The sequence below is a fragment of the Convolutriloba macropyga genome, chromosome 1 (genome assembly GCF_964194025.1).
Source record: "Convolutriloba macropyga chromosome 1, txConMacr16.3, whole genome shotgun sequence".
In the NCBI taxonomy this organism is placed as follows: domain Eukaryota; kingdom Metazoa; phylum Xenacoelomorpha; order Acoela; family Convolutidae; genus Convolutriloba; species Convolutriloba macropyga.
In genome coordinates this window covers 57599779-57618791 of record NC_134468.1, presented here as the reverse complement: position 1 = coordinate 57618791, position 19013 = coordinate 57599779, and the positions used below count along the sequence as shown (strand labels likewise).

At 35.6% G+C, this 19013-nt stretch overlaps 1 protein-coding gene across 1 annotated transcript in view; it reads right to left on the bottom strand.

Moving 5' to 3' along the window:
• Positions 1–501: 501 nt before the first annotated feature.
• LOC142340752 (putative protein tyrosine phosphatase type IVA A) overlaps positions 502–19013 on the bottom strand; it is a 25055-nt gene continuing 6543 nt past the window's right edge. Inside the window, exons 4-5 of the mRNA XM_075391460.1 lie at positions 6908–7071; positions 502–1807 (exon numbers count right to left, since the gene is read on the bottom strand). Of these exons, the coding sequence (XP_075247575.1) occupies positions 1673–1807; positions 6908–7071 (299 nt within the window). The 3' untranslated portion in view covers positions 502–1672. The remainder of the gene's footprint in view (positions 1808–6907; positions 7072–19013) is intronic.

Here is a 19013-nt window from a genome sequence, read left to right as displayed (position 1 = left end):
AAAAAAGGGAAAAGATAGTCGAACTACTGGGCTTCTATCAATAAACATACTTCTACTATTGGCTTTTTAAAATGACAACGTCGACAAATACTTTTTGTAAAGAAGCGGAGATTTTCACTTCAAATATGAAGTAAAGCAATCAAATATGGAACAAATTCATCTTTGTATCAACAAATTCATAATTTAACACCGTGTCAAGCTGTTTGCTTCAAATAATTTTTGCTTTATTAAAATTTTCTCGATTGAATTTGCTTTCTTGCAATTGAGTTACAACTATACTGATGCGGTCATTTGAAAGCAAACAAATTTTTTTCCCATTCCTCCCAATGGTAAGATTCAGTTATCGGCTAATTTAGTTATCGGTCAAAATGGCCTCATCGATCGGAGCTTTCAATCATATGTGATTGCATGCGTTGCCAGAAGCTGCACATTAAGTAATCAGTTTACCTTTCAAGAAGCTCGATTCTACAATAATGCTTGATTTTCCTTGGATAAAACAAATTTGGATGAACTCTGAATAAGCCAAAGCGATAACATTGGATTATTTGCTCTGAGTTGTAAAAATAAAGAAAACTTAATTAATACTACAATTACAAAACCAGAAACCACGTTGCAAAAGTTAGCCAAATCTGAATTAAATGCAAAAAGAAAGAGAAGCTTCTATCATTACAAAGAAAAGATAACCTCTGCAAATAAACTAACGTTATTTCTAGATAGCTACACACCTTTGTGATAAGATATTAGGCTCTCGCTTCAAGTGAATAAGGTAGAATAAGTACATATGTGGTTCTGATTAGCAGTCAGTTCGTGTTTTATGGATTGATAAATTTAATTGAGGTTTCTTTAAGTGAATGAATTATGGTATGTGGGGTGTCCGATTAAGCAGTGCTTGTGGCTATTCCTCATCTCCTGTTACTGCATTTTAAGCACAATGACTCATAGAATATTACATAAAAAGTCACTTCAAATACCAATCATTATCACAAAGCGTATTTTCGGGGCGCAAATTATCCTTTAAAACTAAAGCTCTGAACCAATCATTAGCAATTAACCGTGACGGTGACTTTGTACGTAACAAACAATTGCATAAAAATTCATTACAATTCAAAAGCCCCGGGACGGGGACACGCAATAAATTTTCGAGTTTTACCAAGATGTTGCAACAAGGCATAAGCGCCCTACATCGAGACAAATTGCTCTCAAACTACAGTTAAATTAGTTCATTTCATCAACAAAAATAATTCCCAGTAATTACTGGCCAATTATTTTTGAACTGTGAAAGAGTAGTGAAGCAATATTCTGACCCCTTCTGATGTGAATTCTGGTACTAGACAGCACAGAATTAGAGCATAACTGTAGGTTTAACAATACAAGTAATTGAAGTTACGCCGATGTCATTAAACAGGCTGGTAGAAATTTCTCTGAAGCAGAGGTCAATTCATCGTCATACCAACAGGACCCGAATAATTGCAATAAAATTTGTTTCAGACCAATTAGTAAAGCGCCAGATTGACAGTTGAGAAAGAGCTATAAACCTATAGATGATCAACATGCCCAATTAGATCTCTATCAGCCGACGTTTTTAAACCCTCTCCGGCTCATAGTCAACACTTAATAAGTCCTGGACTGTAACCATCTAAATCACGCCCATTTTATGAAGTGAGACGAGTAGTTAGAGTAAGTGGAAGCATGACATGAGTTTGTTTCGGTTAGCTTTGAGTCTCTTCTTAGACTTGTAGTTGGTCAGAAAGTCCAGCTGAGTCTGGTTGATAGCACCACGTCGCTTCGCACGTATCTGCTCCACGACCTAAAACAGGCCACGTCTTACTAACAAACATATCACTTGAATAAAACATTTTGAAGGCCGAGTCCCTCAATTGGCATCAAATCCAAATTTATAACGAACTTGTGGCGCTGCAAAGCAGGACCTTATAAGAATTCGTTATTAGAACAATTGCTCATACTTGAATGGAAGAAAGCTTTTTCACAATATCTCTGCGATATAAATAGATTTACCGGAATTGCCTCCTATTTTGCAATAGATCAGTCAATTGTTGAACAGAAGCGCTCAAGCGATTATCAAAAAAAAACTTAGAAAAAAAACTTTGTGTACTTATAATGGGTACACAATACAACAAAACTGTGGAAATCAATTGCACAGACATCAAAAAAGGGACAATTGAGAAATTTGGCAAAATTAAAATAAATTTAAAAATTAGTGGCATCAAAGTAAAAAGAATATCAAACTAAATACCAAAATCCATATTCATAGGCAAATTTTGAAGTCATTTCTGTTAGGTCAAACCCAGGAGAAAAAAGACAAATAAAGGCAAAATTCAAAAATTCACCTGACCAAACTGTAGCTACGTCTATGAAAGCCAAAACTATATGTAAAAGCTGACTCCGACAAATTAACAAAATTACCAGAGCATTAGAAAGTCAATGCGAACTGTTACTTTTTCCACTGAGCACCAAGACCATAAGAAAAGCATCACAAACGGTCAAGAATAAAAAATCTACAATATTTCAAAAGTTAAAAAACCAAGGTTATGATCACATTATAAATAAGACTCAGATTTGCATCTTTGGCAACTGATAACACTTGTCAATAATGACACTAAGTTTTCAGAAGCTTAACAAAACAATAAAAATGGGACAAAAACGTTCACCAAAACTTACAGTCATAGAAACCGTTAGCTATTAACTGAAAAAAATAATTCGATTTTTTAAGCTTTATTACCATTACTAACTGAGATCATAAATGAGTGGGTGATAAGACAAAAAAAGTATATGATATACACTCACTCAAAAAAATCTCAACATTTTTTGAGAATAAATAATGAAAAATTCATGGAACACTAAATTTGAACTCAAACCATTAACTGGATTCATTTACGCCTCATTAACAAATGACGAGACCTGTTATCAATGAGCCTCAGTAATCAAACAAAAAGAACTACAAAACTGGGCGGGACTCAAAAATGAATTTTTGAAAACTAATTTCATCAAAGTAGCTACAAACCCTTAGATATCAGTTGAAACTATTGCAAAGCTTCTATTACGGCTCATTAGAGAGCCAGTGCGTGACTATGCATTAATGAGACTAAAACAGCAAAACATGAAATCACTGATATTCTATTAAAACAAACAGCGACTTACTCATATAAACCAATAATTGCCCTTTGATGACTTCAAAAAAATGCAACTATGAATTATTAGAATACATCTGAGACATCTTTTAAACATCAACTTCACTTTAAAAGCAGCTCGAATAAAACAAATCTCTCAATTTATTCCTTTTTCACTACCTTTACTACTCCAGCGTTACTGAAATTTCCTCTCTAATTGACTTCTCATTGACAACAAAAAGTCGAAAAGAGTGTGGACAAATCTTAAACATAGCCGGCAGATTGCCGGAATAGCTGCGAAATAGACTTGCGTGCCGTAAAATACAGATGGAAAAAGATACAGAAGTGAGTTGATAATAGTTATCGCCGCCGCCTATAAAACTTACAAGTTTATTTCAAAGGAGGTTGTTTTTGGGTGCAAAAAAGCTTCCCTGTCGCGTCTCGAACCGGCGATCTCCAGATTAACAGCCAGTCGCCTTACCCACTCGGCTGTCGGACCATACAATCTGTTTTCTTACAATCAAGCTTGTTTTAGGAACAGATTCTGTTTCTGAATAACCGCAATTTAGGTCACGCAGAAAGCGTGAAATCAAGCGCGAAAAAGCCATTTAAGCAGTGACGAGACAGAATGTTCTAGAACAAATGTAAAACGAAAACAAAGCGTCAGACGACGAAACAAAAAAAACCAAGAGCACCGCAATATAGCTACGCTCAGCTTACAGCTTCGCAGCTATAAAAAGACATCGCACCAATACAATCCAAATCCTTTGGATTACAGAAAATAGGACCGCTGTAATAGCCGGCTGAGAAATATTGTGGCTATTAGAAAGCTAAAAATACCGAATACCAAATGAAGCTGAGGTATTTATACGATTTGTTACCTCCAGACTTTTCATGCCACATTCCATGAGTGCTACAGCAACCAGCACAGGCGCCCTGCCGAGTCCAGCCACACAGTGGATGGCCACACACACTGGCTTCTGCTGCTGCTTATCGCTGTGACCCCCTCCTCCGACACCTGTCGTCGTTCCACCAGAGGCAGAGCCTGAAGTAATTACTGTCATGCACAAGCAGAAGAACAGCACAAGTGAACGAGAATGAGCACACATATGACTTATGGCAGCCAAAATAGTTGTACAGGAATTGAAAGGAATAGTGAAGACCAGTTCCCTTTATGTTAAATTTGAGGCACGAAAGCACAAAGTTCAGGAATGAGACAGACAATTGATCGCTAGAATCGAATAATCGAAAACTACCTAATTGGTCAGTTGTAACCATTTGTAGCAACAGTCTTCAGTCAGCATCGTTGCAGAGACTTAAGTTTTTGAAAGACAACAATGGAGGAGAACTATTGATGTTATTTAATACTCTCTCAATTTGGTTCCGGCTCTCCACGAAATGTGGTTGACGACAGCAAAATTTCCTGTGAAATCAAGTTCTACCGGTCGACAAATTTTAGTTTTTCATTTTATAGTTAGTTCCAACATTTTAAAAAATGGGGGAATATATATGCGAGGCTGGCTTTCTTTCCCGTCAACCTTTCATTTTTTGTTTACGCACCGTAGAGAAAAAAAGAAAGACAAATTTTGTAGCCCTCAGGATCTAGTTTTTTTTAAAAAAATCAAAAATTTCAAAAAGGGGGACACTTTGCTTGGGGGGAACTTTGCTTGGGGGGAGAGGGATGACAGATTGCGTTGACATATAAGATAGAAATCAACTACTTTTTTTGTAAATTTAGGTAGGTTAAATGAAGATTTGTCACCAGTAATTCTACAGTTTCAAGACTAAAAATTAACAATTTAAACTATTTGAACAATAATTTCACAAAAACTCAATTACTTTTATAACTTTAAAATTCAACTTTAAGATTGTGAAACTAAAAGCAGAATTTTAAAGTTAAAAAATCAACTTTAAAATTGTGAAAATGAACTTTAAAATTGTGAAACTAAAAGCAGACAAATGTATTTTTTTCTAATTTCTAGTTGCTTCTGCAAACAATTCCTTTGATTTTAGAAGCACTAACCAATTCTGTGTTCTCAAAACTTTGGAAAAGAAACCAGTTTCAAGAAAGGAACATCAAATCAACAAAAAATTATAGAAAATTAAAGATGGAAATCTTTTTTATTTGAATTTTTTATAATGTCAAAGCAGATCATTCAAAGTATCCTCCTCTAGACGAATGAAATAAAAAAGAATTTGAGAGCTAAATCAGGCTTAAAAATTTAAAACAAATGTAAAACAATTTTTTTAGGAAACTTATTTTCACTTCTTTGCAATATGAAATTGCTCTGCGAACTGTTCTTTACCAGACTTTGGAATTTCTGTAGATTAAATAAAAGAGAATCAAATAGTTTTTCAATTGTCCAAAACCTCATATGAAAAACAAACTTTTCTTTTCAAAGAAGAAAAGAATTTTCTATTCAGTTCACAAAAAAACTATTTAAACTTCCTACTTCTTTCAAAAGTTGAAAAACTGAAAAAAAATAATTCGATTTTTTAAGCTTTATTACCATTACTAACTGAGATCATAAATGAGTGGGTGATAAGACAAAAAAAGTATATGATATACACTCACTCAAAAAAATCTCAATATTTTTTGAGAATAAATGATGAAAAATTCATGGAACACTAAATTTGAACCCAAACCATTAACTGGATTCATTTACGCCTCATTAACAAATGACGAGACCTGTTATCAATGAGCCTCAGTAATCAAACAAAAAGAACTACAAAACTGGGCGGGACTCAAAAATGAATTTTTGAAAACTAATTTCATCAAAGTAGCTACAAACCCTTAGATATCAGTTGAAACTATTGCAAAGCTTCTATTACGGCTCATTAGAGAGCCAGTGCGTGACTATGCATTAATGAGACTAAAACAGCAAAACATGAAATCACTGATATTCTATTAAAACAAACAGCGACTTACTCATATAAACCAATAATTGCCCTTTGATGACTTCAAAAAAATGCAACTATGAATTATTAGAATACATCTGAGACATCTTTTAAACATCAACTTCACTTTAAAAGCAGCTCGAATAAAACAAATCTCTCAATTTATTCCTTTTTCACTACCTTTACTACTCCAGCGTTACTGAAATTTCCTCTCTAATTGACTTCTCATTGACAACAAAAAGTCGAAAAGAGTGTGGACAAATCTTAAACATAGCCGGCAGATTGCCGGAATAGCTGCGAAATAGACTTGCGTGCCGTAAAATACAGATGGAAAAAGATACAGAAGTGAGTTGATAATAGTTATCGCCGCCGCCTATAAAACTTACAAGTTTATTTCAAAGGAGGTTGTTTTTGGGTGCAAAAAAGCTTCCCTGTCGCGTCTCGAACCGGCGATCTCCGGATTAACAGCCAGTCGCCTTACCCACTCGGCTGTCGGACCATACAATCTGTTTTCTTACAATCAAGCTTGTTTTAGGAACAGATTCTGTTTCTGAATAACCGCTATTTAGGTCACACAGAAAGCGTGAAATCAAGCGCGAAAAAGCCATTTAAGCAGTGACGAGACAGAATGTTCTAGAACAAATGTAAAACGAAAACAAAGCGTCAGACGACGAAACAAAAAAAACCAAGAGCACCGCAATATAGCTACGCTCAGCTTACAGCTTCGCAGCTATAAAAAGACATCGCACCAATACAATCCAAATCCTTTGGATTACAGAAAATAGGACCGCTGTAATAGCCGGCTGAGAAATATTGTGGCTATTAGAAAGCTAAAAATACCGAATACCAAATGAAGCTGAGGTATTTATACGATTTGTTACCTCCAGACTTTTCATGCCACATTCCATGAGTGCTACAGCAACCAGCACAGGCGCCCTGCCGAGTCCAGCCACACAGTGGATGGCCACACACACTGGCTTCTGCTGCTGCTTATCGCTGTGACCCCCTCCTCCGACACCTGTCGTCGTTCCACCAGAGGCAGAGCCTGAAGTAATTACTGTCATGCACAAGCAGAAGAACAGCACAAGTGAACGAGAATGAGCACACATATGACTTATCGCAGCCAAAATAGTTGTACAGGAATTGAAAGGAATAGTGAAGACCAGTTCCCTTTATGTTAAATTTGAGGCACGAAAGCACAAAGTTCAGGAATGAGACAGACAATTGATCGCTAGAATCGAATAATCGAAAACTACCTAATTGGTCAGTTGTAACCATTTGTAGCAACAGTCTTCAGTCAGCATCGTTGCAGAGACTTAAGTTTTTGAAAGACAACAAGGGAGGAGAACTATTGATGTTATTTAATACTCTCTCAATTTGGTTCCGGCTCTCCACGAAATGTGGTTGACGACAGCAAAATTTCCTGTGAAATCAAGTTCTACCGGTCGACAAATTTTAGTTTTTCATTTTATAGTTAGTTCCAACATTTTAAAAAATGGGGGAATATATATGCGAGGCTGGCTTTCTTTCCCGTCAACCTTTCATTTTTTGTTTACGCACCGTAGAGAAAAAAAGAAAGACAAATTTTGTAGCCCTCAGGATCTAGTTTTTTTTTAAAAAATCAAAAATTTCAAAAAGGGGGACACTTTGCTTGGGGGGAACTTTGCTTGGGGGGAGAGGGATGACAGATTGCGTTGACATATAAGATAGAAATCAACTACTTTTTTTTTGTAAATTTAGGTAGGTTAAATGAAGATTTGTCACCAGTAATTCTACAGTTTCAAGACTAAAAATTAACAATTTAAACTATTTGAACAATAATTTCACAAAAACTCAATTACTTTTATAACTTTAAAATTCAACTTTAAGATTGTGAAACTAAAAGCAGAATTTTAAAGTTAAAAAATCAACTTTAAAATTGTGAAAATGAACTTTAAAATTGTGAAACTAAAAGCAGACAAATGTATTTTTTTCTAATTTCTAGTTGCTTCTGCAAACAATTCCTTTGATTTTAGAAGCACTAACCAATTCTGTGTTCTCAAAACTTTGGAAAAGAAACCAGTTTCAAGAAAGGAACATCAAATCAAAAAATTATAGAAAATTAAAGATGGAAATCTTTTTTATTTGAATTTTTTATAATGTCAAAGCAGATCATTCAAAGTATCCTCCTCTAGACGAATGAAATAAAAAAGAATTTGAGAGTTAAATCAGGCTTAAAAATTTAAAACAAATGTAAAACAATTTTTTTAGGAAACTTATTTTCACTTCTTTGCAATATGAAATTGCTCTGCGAACTGTTCTTTACCAGACTTTGGAATTTCTGTAGATTAAATAAAAGAGAATCAAATAGTTTTTCAATTGTCCAAAACCTCATATGAAAAACAAACTTTTCTTTTCAAAGAAGAAAAGAATTTTCTATTCAGTTCACAAAAAAACTATTTAAACTTCCTACTTCTTTCAAACCGTTCTTACTTAAAATAGTGAAAAGGCCAAAACACAAGTTTTAATGACAACCAATGCTTCTCAACGCTATTATGTGAGAGCCTTAAGGGATAGCTTTTAAAATTCCTTTACATGTTAGACACAATTGGAGGCGGAGTACAAAAACTGTCAGAAATTTTGAAGAATAGGAAAAACTAAATTTGGAAAACTGAAAAATTGCCATAAAATTCGATTTTAATTATATTCGAAATACAAAATTTTTGCAATAACTCTAGCTAGTAACAAACACATCTGCAAGATATTGAAAACGACTTGGCCGTTTATGCTCATAAAAAATCAAAAACAACAAAAATTTCGAAATTTTTCGGAAACTTTATTTGGAACTATAGTTTTAATTTACAATAACCGATACAATTGCCCAAAAAGTACCCAATTAATTCCTTGAAAAAAAACACTTAAGGCCTAAATGAATTGTCGCGATCCTTCAATAAAGATCGGATGCCAAAAAGAAAACCTTAAATACGTTTTTTTGGTTGCGAGGTTTGTGTGCACGCGCGCACTTGTTTTGGTGTACCTATTTGTGCAAGTGTTTTAAAGGTAGAGTATGTGTGTAATAGAAAGTAAAAAAGAGTAAGTCTGAGAGAGTTCGTTCCTTTAAATGTAAGAACCAATAGAGGCAGAGAGCAAAAACCTAGAAATCTTGAAAAATTAGAATAACTATTTAATAGTTGCTACAAATTATGGCTTGAAATAAATCAAAGCTAAAAATCATTTTTAAAAAAACTTTTTCCGATAAAACGTTCACGAGATTTTTAAAAAACCAGTTATCGCATTGCTCATGAAACATCAAAAATGACAAAAATTTTCCAAAAAGCTTTAAAAAGTTCATTTTAATTTTTAGTGTCAGTTTCACCACTACCGATACAATTGAATCAGGGAGTCCACAATAATGAATTTTCCAAAAAACACCAGAACTTAGAGGAACGGTGATGAACCTTGAGTAAAGATCAGATGCCCAAAAGAAAATTTGAATTTTTATTGTGTCTGTATTTGTGTGTGTATGTTTGTGTACATGTGCTTGAGTTGGTGTATGTGTGTGCGTGTAACAATTTTGTGATAAGTGAGTGTAAGACAGATAAAAAGATCTAGTTTGAGAGTTGGTTCCACTAAACGTTAGATAAAATTTGTTTGTCTTTGAATCTCGCTGACGACACATCTTCGAGAGCTTAAAAAATTACGTTTCGCATCATTATCAAAAAAATCAAAACTAACAAAAAAAGTTTCGAAAAACCTTTAGAAATTACTTGTCATAAAAACTTTAAAATTTCGTAAAACTTATAAATTACTTTTCAAAAAGAAATTGTGTTGGTTTGTATGGTTTTTGTGCCTGTGTGTAGTGTCTATGTTTTTATGTGCGCGAACACTTATCTTTCTAAAATGTGGCGAAGAGTTTTGTTAGTCTGCCAAAAAAGACGGCATATATGTTTTGGTTAAAACAGTACAAGTAATTTTTTCCAATGCATATAAGTTGCTTTGGGATACTCACAACGATTTTTCCGACAAATCTTGAAATTTGTTTTTGCAAACTTGAGAGATATGTTGGAAAACTTCGTTCTACGCACAGACTCCAACGAGCCGTCTTTCTCAAATTAAAAATACACTCAAAGCTTTTATTTTAACTTTGAAAATAATACATAGCTCTGGAAGTATATAATACCAGAATACAGCCGGAAAATGACAGCCGTTGACCCACTTACCTACGTTAAGATTGAAACAGTAAACAAAGAATGGAGAGAAAAATCAACGAGAGCCCAAATTTTTTCTAAATGTCAGAAGTTGATCGAAATTGGTCCACTTTGCTTAGATTCGATAAAAATAGTGAATACAGCCTTTATATTGGAAGGCAATAAGCGTAACACTAATACCAATTAGCAGTATACCCTCAGGAGATTGTCTATATTGCACACTCAATGTCAGAAGTTGATCGAAATTGGTCCACTTTGCTTAGATTCGATAAAAATAGTGAATACAGCCTTTATATTGGAAGGCAATAAGCGTAACACTAATACCAATTAGCAGTATACCCTCAGGAGATTGTCTATATTGCACACTCAAAGTCTTTAAGTACTAACTCTTAGTGCTGGGGCTTAATCGGTTTATCCTGTTTTTGATTTTGCCTTTTGACCTTCAACGTATTATCGTAATATTGCTAAATGAATTCTAAAATCTATCCAGTTGAAAAATTTATTGATTGAGGTAAGCCAGAAGTCAAACGTGAAAATCGTGACTTCAAAAGTTAAACAAAAGAAATGATGGAAGGCTAAAACGAAATAAAAAACAACATAAGGCCTGACTTATAATTAAAGAATTTTCATTGAGATTGAAATCAGGTACCAAATCTGTTAACAATTAGAAGAATCGTAACAATTTTTCTGAATACCTAAAAAATGGCAAACATTTTCCTACATTTTTGAGTGAGGTACGTCAAGTGTGACCAAAAACCTCAAACACGCGCATAGAAACAACTCGCCTGTTCAAGCACAAGCTTGATTTCCTTAAGTTGTTTTGATTGATGACTTCTGATTTATTTTGATTTGTAAAATTTGCGGGTTTTATGTTTTACCCACTTGTGCAACCTAGCAATTCACAGTAATCTGGAAATCTCTTGTGAATAAAAAGTAAACATTGGTGACCTTTTAACGACAAACACATTGAAAGCAACAAAACTTCTGAAATTGAAACACTTATAAAAATTATTAACAAAATCAGGGAGTACTTTAAAATTTTTTCTCAATACTGTTTTTAATGTTCCTATAACTAAAAATGTTTGCTGTATTTTAGAACCCGTTAGAAAGGAGCCGTCACTTAGCGACAATAAGGAAGAACCAGAATAAAGAAGATAGAGATTTGAAAAAAAAGAAGAAAGAAAGGAAAATAGATAAGTACAAAAATGTTTAACAAGAAATGACGTCTACAGAAGATTGTCTCTCAGCAACCAAACAGTCCTAATTTTATTTTCAAATTCTAACGAAGAACAAAGTTAACAAAAAAATCAAAGGGTCTTCATCCCAAGTAACATTTATATAACTGTATACCTACAAAATACCTACTATCAAATTTATATAGTAATATGATATTTATATACCTATTATCTAATATAAGAAAAGTTTGTCCACGCTCCTGTTAAAAAAAACAAACAAGCTTTGCTTTTTTCGATTTGCAAGAATATTCCATATTTCTAGATGAGATTACCGTTCAAAACGTTTTTTAGGTTCAGGAAGCGTGTACATTGTTTTCAACTCTGTAGTAGATAGTGTTCCTACACATACACACACATTTAAAAAAATAGAAACACTCGCAATTCGTTTTTATCGTAGTTAATAATCAAGTTTCCGATTTTTTTATTCAAAAAGAATGTAAAGCAAGAAAGAACACAGCAATTACAGTCAAACGCTTTCTACTTCAGAGGGCACGTTGAAAAAACTTCGGATTTTGGTTGTTCGTTGCAGAAAAGATTTAAACGTCAAAGAATAACCGTCAGCATCAAAGGCGATAACAAACAGACTTTGATATTAATTTTCCGTAAAAAAATTTAAACGTTCTCTGACTATGCAAAGTAAAAAAAAATCAGACCACAACACACTTCACGTCTTTAAAAAAACAGGTCTGATTGTTTTTTCACTCAAATTTCAGAACAAAGGAGTTTTGTATCGAAAAAGTAAAACACTTAATTCTGTAGCTTTCGTATAAAAGCAATTATATCGTCCTGCCACAGAGCAATAAAACCCTCAGCACATTAACAGGACAACAAAAAAAGCGTCTAGAGCAGCTGTTTTACTGCAGCAAACAAACTGAATACTCTTACGCGTGTCCATTGAAGTTGCTCTTGATAATACTTGTTTCATTCAGCAGTTACAAAAACTTACCAAAAAACCAAAACTGACAAATTGATAGATCAAACAATAACAAAGTTCAAAATTCTTTGAACAAGCACCTGTATCAATATGCCAAGCACCAACAATAAGGAAAGGCGATAGAACAACAGCTGCAGAGGAGAGAAGCAGAATGGACAGTCAATGTCGACTATATTGAGGCAATGATTCAAGAGGAAAATTTAGATAACATCAATTTGTCCTAGAGTCTCTTTCTCAACAAAAACTGCAATTAGACAAACTCTGCAACGGCCTTTTAAAATACATCCTCACACAAAATGAATTGAAGGAAATAATGGAGAGATCAGCAGAACGAAGTCTAGTTATACTGAAGTGGAAAAAAATATGGCAAAGACCATTCAAGAGAAGTTACTACAGACACCGACAGCCATTTGCCAGAGCGCGAAAGAAGAGCACAACTACAGCAAAATAACAGTCAAAATGACGAACCCTCAACAACCAATAAATCCTCTTACAATCGACGAAAAACATACAATTTGAGAGACAGATCAAAAGCAGAGAGCAGCACAGATAAAGTACCTACTCTCTCAGATTCAGAAAAACAAAGCAAAATCCCCAACATGGACAGAAAGATGACGATGACATAGAACAAAGTAACCAATTGATAGAGAACGCTATCCATTCAGATAAAACGTCAATGGGAGGAGGGGACGCAGATGACAAAGACAGTAACGACAAGTATAACCCAAATTCTTACATTGAGTTTCCTCTGAGACAATTTGAGTACAGTCAAAAACAGAGAAGCACGGATCCAAAAACCAACTCCACACAAATCCTTGAGAGAACAATACAGCTGAATGATGAGTCAAACACAAAATGCACTTCGTCAAAGATGATAGCGAGTTTTCCAAACAATAATGGTGACCATCGCATGAGAGCAGAGCAAAGAAAAAGCAATGGTGATGACGACTGGACAAAATCCCAAGAAGCAATTGAAGTTAGCTACAAAGAGCAAAACATCGGACCAATTACTATAAGACGCGATAATGGTACCACTACATCAAACGACAAACCCAAATCCTATAAACACGCTAAAAGGAAACAAAAAAGACACCAATCAGATGTAAGTACTGAATCTGACTGCAGTTCAAATCAGACATTTGACACTAACATCCCAGACAAACGGAAAACACAAAAGAAAACACAGCCAAATCAGCAACAATCAAGACAACAAAACTTACACCCTTTTAACAGGAAACAATCATCAAATAATATCACGCCTTTACACAGAAGAAATCAACAGACAACAGACTACGTCAGTAATGATCTACAATAAACAGAAGATGAAAGCGACGATCAACAAAACGACAACATCAGACTAAGAAGCAACCCAACGCATCATGAACTGCAACCAAAAAGACAAGATATAAAGCTAGAAATAGAGAAAGAAAAATAGACAAGATCCATGATGTGAACCTCGCCTCAACAAATACCCAATTTCAGGAGACTCAAGGTCAAGGTACTTCAAATATTCACAAACATTCAAAATCAAGAACAGCAAAGTCGTCAAAGCATTGATTTCTATCAAGATGCGAACAATTTTATTAGAAGTAACCAATCAAATGAGAGAGAATTGAGCAGAAAGGCCGTCAACAACCTAATCCCAGAAACGAACAACAATCTTTGCAATTTTAATCTCAACGCACAAGGCCAAAGACTACCAAATTACATCAACAGAACTTACCAACAACCAGACAGACAGTTTCAACATACACAGACAACAGAAATCATTTTTTGCCACGACAAGCACAACAACAACCTGTCACATCCAGCATTAATCTTCCAAAAACTCAACTCAAATCCTTCAGCGGAGATCCATTGAGATGGCACGACTGGTTTAGTTTTTTCAAAGCCACAATACATGAATGTAACACTGACAGATGCCCAACGGATGAGATATCTTCAAAACGCCCTCACAGACAGAGCCAAAGATAGCATCATCGGATAATCATACAACGGAGAGTTTTATAATGAAGCAATGCAAGAATTACAAAAACGATTCGGGAAACCACAACATGTTACAGCAGCTTACCTTGATAAGTTGGAACACTCGCCCAGACCGACCATTGATAACCCCGAAAATTTTGTATCTTTTGCAGCGTTTCTTAGACAAATGGTTCAAACGTTGATGCTTCACAATTTCACATCCGATCTTCAATCCTCAGCTGCCTTTAAGATTGCAAAAGATAAATTTGCTCCAACAATGATAATCAGATGGAAGGAATACGTCCTTAGGCAAGCTATTGTTCAACCTAAATTAATACATTTTAAGGACTGGATCGATAATTACGCAGAAGCTTGCGAAGATTTGTCAACATCACAAAGACCAACCAATCAAGAAAACAGTTCATCTAGAAAATCAAACAGACTCTTCCAACAGCAAAGTAACAAAAGATGCCCCCTATGTGGATACAGTCACAACTTAGAAAAATGCAACCAATTTCTCAATAAAGATATTAGCGAAAGACAACAAACAGTAAGACAACTAAAATTTGCCCGAATTGCGTCACCGAACACCCAAAAGGACAGTGTAACAGTCATTACCGATATCGCATCGAAAACTGGAACGGAATTCATCACTCAACAATTCACAGAAACAACTTCAACAGTTCACAGACATTTTCACCAACTCAGCAACAGCAAAAAAACCAACAGCAACAACAAACAAACAGCCAGGTTCAAAACCATTCTGCAAACAATTATCACAACAATTGTGGTCAACAAAACAACGGATACCAAACACAGATAACCACAAACAGATCACAGTTTCAAACACATGGATTCAGGAAGAGTGGTTGGTTACAATCATAACAACAACACACGTAATGCTTTTGGTCAAAACAATAACACTAACCGTTTCCATCAGAATTACAATCTCAACAACAACAATGGAAGCACCTTCAATAGAAATTATAACAATCCGAACAACTTCATGCTAAATACAAATTCACGACAAGAGAACACCGGACATTCATAATCAAACAGACACACAAAATCAAAGTCAAAGGCGACAAAACTTCAACAACAACAACAGCAACCCACGACCACAAAATCACACATGCAGCAACAACCAAATCAGTTCGTGGATACAACCTCAAGTTCAACTTCAAGCCATTCCGGTTATCCTTTACACAGAACACGTATCAATAGAAACATATGATCTTTTGGATAGCGACAGCGACAGCACACATATAACAAACTCAATGGCAAAAGCACTCGGAATAAAAAACACAGATCACATTGCAGTACCAATTTCTTCACTTTACGGAGAACATATCATAACATCAACTGAAGTCCTTCTGAGAATTGGATCACTCAACAGCACCCGACCTCTTTTCAACCTACCGGTGTATGCCACGTCAGCATCTGATTTTCAAATGACGAATATACCCGTTGAGATGTTGAATTCGCGCCGACTACGATCATCTAACAAAATCACCTTTCCCCAAATACGAGATAACAGATTAGGAGTTTTAATCGTAGCGGACGCCTTCATAGCAATACTACCGCTCAAATTCACAACAGGACCACCAGGAACCCCATACGGAGTCACAGCTTGGATGGACCGTTACAGGACCAAAACCACAGAAATACAAGCCAACCGGTAATAAACAAGAAACCAATTACAACATCACGCTTTACAACCGAATAAAAAACCCAGAACATGATATAGAGAACGATATGCTTTGGACAATGGAGGGAAAAAATTTATTGAGCGGAAAAAAGACATTGACTGCAGATGACAGGAAAGCTCTTGAAACACTAAAAAGTACACGCCACAATGGTTTTCGTTATGAGATCAGACTTCCTTGGAAAGGTGACACTAAACTACCGAACAACTACTTTCTTGCCAAAGAACAATTACAGTCATTTGAAAACCGACTTCAACAGGAACCAGACCTATTTTGTCGTTAAAACCAAACCATCGAAACAGACATCGATTTATTGAAGAGACACAACGTCAAACCAATTTCATGAATTCACAACTTTGGAATCTCCCACACCACCCCGATGAGCATAAAAAGAAAAAAGTAAGACTAGTAACAAATGCAGCTTCAGTATACAAAGGACATTCACTTAACAAAGCTCTTTTGACCGGACCAGATCTACTATGCAGCCTTGTTGGACTTCTTCTGAGATTTCGGCAGTACAAGATTGCAGTAATCAGTGATATCGAAGCAATGTTCATGCAAGTTGCCATAAGATCAGAAGATCAAAACGCACTCAGATTTTTGTGGAACAAAGATGGAGAAGAAAAAATTTTCAAGTACAAGAGACTAATATTCGGTGCAACTTGTTCCCCTTCATGTGCAAAATACATACTCCACAAATGTGCGGAAGATAACAAATTAGGTAATCCCGAAGCCTAATCAGCCATAAGAAACAATTTCTACATGGGTGATTACCTTCAGAGTTTCAACACAACCGAAAACGCAGCAATCACAACAACAGAGGTAAAGGATACCTTACACAAAGGTGGTTTTAAGCTTACAAAGTTTTTTATTAACAACCCAAACACCGTGATGAAGATAACTGGAGAAAATGTAGACACAGCGACAGAGCAACGTATTTTAAAACAAATGTGGAATGCAAATGCAGATATTTTCATTGTCAAAAGACCGGACTTAAAACTGGATGTCAAAAGCATGCAAAAACGTCAATTGCCGCATCAGTTTGATCCACTTGGAATCATCACGCTGTTTTCTATTAGAGTACGATGCATTCTTCAATCGATAATAAAACAAGGTAACAACTGGAATAATCAGATCCCAAGAGAATTAATTCCAACACGACTTGCAGCAATGGGTAGACGAATATGAACGTATGCCAGAAGTTTCTATTAGCGGATGTCTGATCCCTAACCCATATGCTAAGCATGAACTTCACGTATTTTGCGATGCATCGAGTACTGCAATAGCAGCGAAAATATACAACAGATCAATCAGCGCAGAAATAACAACGCATTATGTTGTGAGCAAAGCAAGAGTTTCACCCATTGAAACGTGTGTTAAAACAACCATCCCGAAGTTAGAACTTGAAGCAGCAGCTATGGGAGCAGATCTAGCTTCCTTTGTTCGAAACAGTCGACAGTACACTTTGACAAAATTCAATTCTGGACTGACAGTAAGGCCACATTAGGTTGGATTAAATCAACAAAACGCCAAAGTCTTTGTAGCAAATAGAATTGCAAAAATTTTAGCAAACTAAGTCAGAACAATGGAGTTTTGTACCCTGTAAAATCAACCCGGCAGATTATGGAACAAGAGGACTTTCTTTAACAGACTTGAAAGAAAAATGACTGTCAGCGCCAAAATCCCGTTCCAAATTTCCAAAGAGACCAGCAATTTACATCGACAAACGTTTTACGTATAGAAACTCCAAAAACAGTTATTGACACTAATGATTTCTCTTGTTGGAATAAACTTATGCGACGAACCGAAACAGTAATGAAAGCAGTCAATATCTTCCAAAAACGACCAGTCACAAACAGTTATGAAGACGCACGAAACCATCTATTAAGACAATCACAGCATAAAACCTTTTCCAATAGCATAAGAAAGCATGAACGGGGAAAATAACTAGACAAACGGGACAAATTACAATTCACTCCCTTCCTGGACAAAGATGGTTTAATAGGAGCAAGAGGCAGATTGAAGCACGCTAAAATACCATACAGCCAGAAACATCCAGTTATTATTGACAGTAAGAATATATTACTAAATTAATAATTGAGCAAGCCCACAACAGTAGACATCTTGGAACAGAGTTTGTCCGAGCACACCTGCAGCAAGATTATCATTATAGGACAGACAATTTTTGAAACAACTAAGCACAACATGCTTCAATTGTCGACGAAGGAGAGCCCAAAATATTACCCCTCTCATGGCTGACCTCCCCAGTTTCCGATTCGCAGAAGCAGAAAAACAATATCCTTTTCTGGGTTAGAATTTTTCGGACCCTTTTACATCGGGCACCGAAATCGCAAATTGGAAACACAATATGTATGTCTTTTCACCTGTCTTGTCACTAGAGCGGTGCATCTGTAGATTTGTCAGACATTGGATACAGATAGTTGTCAACTAGCCATTAGAAGATTTGTTTCGAGACGAGGATATACTGAGTTAATCATCTCTGACAATGGACCGAACTTCACATCAGCGAAAAAAGGTTGGATCTGAGCAAGATCAGTGTTGACAACAATTACATCAGGTCCCAGTTACAGCAGCAAAATATTACATGGAAACTAAATCCACCTCAAGCCCCTCACTTCGGCGGGATATGGGAAAGGCTAATTCAGTCTGCCAAACGCAGTTCGCTCAAAATTTTAGGCAGCCAACAATTGAAAGCCGAAATTTTTCAGACAATTGTAGCCGAGACGGAAGGACTTCTCAACTCCAGACCAATTACATATGTTTCCTCAGACACAAACTACGAAGAAGCACTAACACCTAATCATTTCTTATTAAGACGCCCTTATAGCCCTTTAGCACCGTTGACATCAACCAGCCGAACATTTAGTAAAAAGGAGTTCTCTTACACCCAAACACTACTGGATCATTTTTGGAAACGTTTGCAGAAGGAGTACACATCA